This window comes from Haliotis cracherodii, unplaced genomic scaffold (genome assembly GCF_022045235.1).
Source record: "Haliotis cracherodii isolate W230 unplaced genomic scaffold, xgHalCrac1.p SCAF_13, whole genome shotgun sequence".
Classification (NCBI taxonomy): Eukaryota; Metazoa; Mollusca; class Gastropoda; order Lepetellida; family Haliotidae; genus Haliotis; species Haliotis cracherodii.
The window spans coordinates 38,044,094-38,048,375 of NW_027266268.1; the positions used below are offsets into that span (position 1 = coordinate 38,044,094).

The window sequence follows — 4,282 nt, forward strand, 5'->3', positions numbered from 1 at the left end:
TTTTCTAATAATGCAACCACCAAAACGTTAAAACGGTGTAATCCGAACGACGGTTACGGCCCGTACGACTGATTTCGTCAAAATTATCGTCTATCTCTTGCTTCCGTGGGATAAACATTTGAACGGAGGAGGCGTTGCACAGTACGCGGGATTCCCTGCCATACAATCTCAACCATATATTAGACATTCCGGAATGTTCGTTTGTTCAGTTTTCAAAATTGTAATCGTCAACATCGTCCAAGCATAGTCTGAAACGAAAGTCGCCAGTTTGAAACGAGTGGCGTAAAGTTCGAGAAAGTTGCTTTCTAATTTCTCGACTTCTTGTTAGTCATTTCAGTGGTTGGTCAAAGTTCGCGAAGGTCGTTCTGACGTGACCCGTAATGGGATGTCCTCAGATCTTTGTTTAGCGGCAGCGAGAACTTAGATCTGATTTTAATGAGATTGATTGTAAAGCGAGACTAATGCCATTCAGAGGCGGTAAGATGGACAGTGAAACCAACAGCTGATTGCGTAAGGGAACTAACTCGTGATGCCTTAAGTGTGCGAGTATCTGTGGATAACATACCCCGTACAGGATTTTAACTTTGACCACAAGGTAGGAACAACGATTTTATACAATGTTAGCCATGTATACTTTACAGTACTGAGGAAGTTTTTTCAAAATGATTTGAGTTCCACAAAAAATGACCTTTTTTCATACTTCAAAAGTATGCAAACATGACATGATTAAACGTTATAGGGCCCTGGTTTTTAGAAATAAATGTTATCCCCTCTGAATATCATACAACTATAACTAATTTTGTAAATGGTGGGTAAAAATAATAAATACAGCATTAGTCAAGTTCGTTAGTAGTCTTTCTTACCTTTCTTATATAAAGTAACTACGTTTGATTTCCCCTCGCTCAATAGCATCCAGCTTCAGATATAAGAAATGAAATTACTTTAACAGTCAATATACCCTAATACAAAGGTCTTTTTGAATCCTCCTTTATAAAAAAAATACAGTTTAGACTTATATTATATATTTAACCTATATCATTCTGCTATGATATCATAACTCATATCTTATTATAACTGTATATATAATACACAACTATTATTAGAAGAAGGGAAAATCCCACAATACTATATTTAAATTTACCCAAAACAGGCCTCACTGCTAGCAAGCCATGATTGAGGTTAAGCACCACAATTAACAATAAGATTGAATAACTTCAGGTATGCAGGCATCATTACCTTGACACTCGTCTTGATGTACTCAGTGAATATTCCATCAAGTCAACAAGCTGTGTTATAACGTAACCCTGTTACGCCTGACGTTACGTCATCTTCACAAATACACCAATCTAACAATTTACACCTTTTGACTGAAACAAATCTAGGCTTACATCCTCTTCTAAATAATCATTTGATTCTGTAAAATAGTCCTACAATTGTTCGACTCTGGAACCTTAAAGGAACTTAGTTGTTTACACAGATGTTCAACAAAACACATGTCTAGATGCTGGATGAAGATATCGCTCTTCTCAGGCTCCCACTTTGTTGTTTCGCTTTCTTCCGTGGAGGTTACTGTCAACGTCGTGACAGTATAATTAATGACACACATAAATGAAAACTGTAAAGTGACCAATGAATATCAGATAATGAAGGTCAAACCCATGTGCCGTAAAACCTATAAAAAGGGAAACAGCTCTGCTCTTGCTGAACAGGAGGCTTCAATGTTTTACAGGTTGGGGTCCCAGTGTTCTGTCTTCGTCTACTCGTCCATTGGCTGTATATAGACCAGTAGCTTTACATATATCTGACAGTTTATGTTAATAAGAACTGGCTGTATATAGACCGGTAGTTTTACATATATCTGACAGTTTATATCTATAAGAATTGGCTGTGGTGTACCTTGAACTCCCGTCTATACCCACGTCCAACTGGAGTAAAACACCATGATCTCTTCACGTTAATCCTCTGTGTATAGAAACATGAGCAATTTACTTGCTTAATGGGGTGATTGAATGAAATCAGATTCTACCAAGGCGTCACAGTTGTCAGCAAGGCACAACTGACACACTCCCTATGGCGGGCGACTGAATAGCAAGCCAGGTATCTGTCCTTCGTGTCTTGATGTGTCTGTAGTAGACATTGGAGAGTCTGTAAATGTAAAATGTACTCCATCTACTGTTACTTTAGCAGATCCTCCCACACAACAGACAGTGTCAGGTCCCTCCATGTCCACACACAGAGTATAGGTCGTACGTGCTGCGACGGAAATAGACCTGGGAAACAGGACGTCGTTCAGCTTTCTCCTGCCTTGAAGCGTCATCCTGGTGTTCTGGAACGGTTCATCAATCAGCACGTTAATGGGGTCAAACACTCTGATTGTCAGTTTATACTCTTCATCATTCCGCCCCCCATACAGTACACACCCCAGTAGGAGAATGTTCTGACTAGATGAGAAGGAGATAACACTTTTCTCAGGTGGCATAAACGAAAAGGAGTGAGACGAAAACCTATTCACCACACTTCCATAGGATGCTTCATGCTTCTCCTGAATGATATTGTGGGCCTTTCTCTGTGAATGTTTAAACGGAGATATGTCAACATTTGTTTCTGTAGCTCTGTCCATTATTCGTACTCTCTCACTGTCTGTCAGCACGCCAGATCGTCCGACAACCTTCACCAGATACTCCAGGGGGATGCTGGTAAACCGGATCTCATACCTCATCTCTCCCAGGAGTCTCCGTATGTCCTCAGGCGTGTCACTCACACCTTCCTCTCGGCATCTTTCCCTTGCCCAGGACAGCACAGCATCAAATACGTCTTCCTCTTTCAAATCTAAATTCTCTGACCTGACAAACTGATCCACACAATCAGGGCAAAGATTCACAAACCCGACTGACTTGGTGACCCTCATCCCCCCTTCAGTAAGAATCTTCAGCGCGTTCTGTTCGAGGTCCAGCTCTCCGTAGACATGACACTGTTCCAGGATCTGGCAGACATTGTCTTCTGACAGTGATTGTTCCAGGAACGTTACACACAGATTGAACAATGCGTCTTGAGAATATTTCCTGGAGGTGTACATGAGTCCTGTGACTGTTTCACCGCTGATATTGGCCCTGTCTGTGTAAACATACCTACAATGATATATTGAAACAACGTTGAAAACAAAGATCAAAAGGTATCTACAGTACTATTTAAGATGAATGGATTAATATTACGTTAATGGTACAATGGATTAATTAAGATTTTATCAGAGTTCTCAAACTTTTTCTCAAATCCAAATAGCACAATCATGTTGGGTTGTCTGTTGTAAATGTTCACTTGTTCAGACATGTATAGTTGTAGTTACTTGTAGAGGTTAACCCATGTAATATTCCTTCTTCACACTTGTCAGGTCAGCATCAAATACAACAAAAACAGCTATATGCTACCCACAAAACTCCCTTGACGAAGGACATGCAGACGTAGTTCTACTGATCTCATATTGCCTTCGAAACTACAAATCCATACACTTTAAATTTAACTTGAATATGGAATTACACCTTTCTTTCTGCCGAGCGACTTCGAGACTTTGGAATAAAATCAGCTTTGATTACGGAAGGTGCTATTTTCTCTGGGTAATGGATGATTTGTAAAACCGCCAGATCAATCTCACCTCAAGAACTCTTTGAAGATGTCTGCCTCAATGTCGGGGATGGTTACCTCCCCTGTCTCCGCCAGGGGGCCACAGAACATAGCTTCGAAGACACAGCTGCGACTGACAAGAACGTAGCGGTGAGCTCGGACCACCTGTTTCTCTGCCCCCACACGGAAGGTGACGTCACTGAAGTTTTCCGTGTCGAGCATGTGGAGATTACACTCTGTGACAGTCTTCTTTGACTGCCAGTTGTCCACATATCCAGATCCTCGGTTTGTATCGGACATCCTATAGCTTGGAACTGACAACAAAAGGACACATAGATGATAACATGAGTTAATGATTAAAGCACTTGTCATATAAATGTAATGTGTAAAGTGCAGTGTATAATGCTATTATATACAACTGAGTCTTAAATCTCACTTGGCTTAAATCACGTTTGAGTGTTGCTAAGAAACAATGTGTTCATTCCATAACCTACACAATCAACTATACTTGACAAGGGCTTTGGCTGCAGGAGCCTTAGAGTGGGAGACATGTTTGCGTACGTTATGGAACTGATCCACGAGTGTGACACTGTAAGATACACCTCATATTGAAATGGATGTAGTGAATGAAAGCCTTATTGCATTCACTGTCTGCGAAATGAGA

The 4,282-nt window shown here is 40.6% G+C and overlaps 1 protein-coding gene across 1 annotated transcript; it reads right to left on the reverse strand.

The window, feature by feature from the left end:
* Positions 1–238: 238 nt before the first annotated feature.
* LOC139459307 (BTB/POZ domain-containing protein 6-like) lies at positions 239–3,929 on the reverse strand. The gene is made up of 2 exons (XM_071240763.1): positions 3,650–3,929; positions 239–3,128 (listed from the first exon to the last, which is right to left on the reverse strand). The coding sequence occupies exons 1-2, from the start codon at positions 3,916–3,918 to the stop codon at positions 2,069–2,071; spliced, it is 1,329 nt and encodes a 442-aa protein (XP_071096864.1). The 5' UTR covers positions 3,919–3,929; the 3' UTR covers positions 239–2,068.
* Positions 3,930–4,282: the final 353 nt, after the last annotated feature.

Bases quoted from the DNA above. Each gene is read 5' to 3' on its own strand.
- LOC139459307 (XM_071240763.1), bottom strand. From the start codon at position 3,918: ATGTCCGATACAAACCGAGGATCTGGATATGTGGACAACTGGCAGTCA. The intron at 3,129-3,649 runs GTGAGATTGATC...ATATCATTGTAG, and splicing joins ATCTTCAAAGAGTTCTTGAG to GTATGTTTACACAGACAGGG.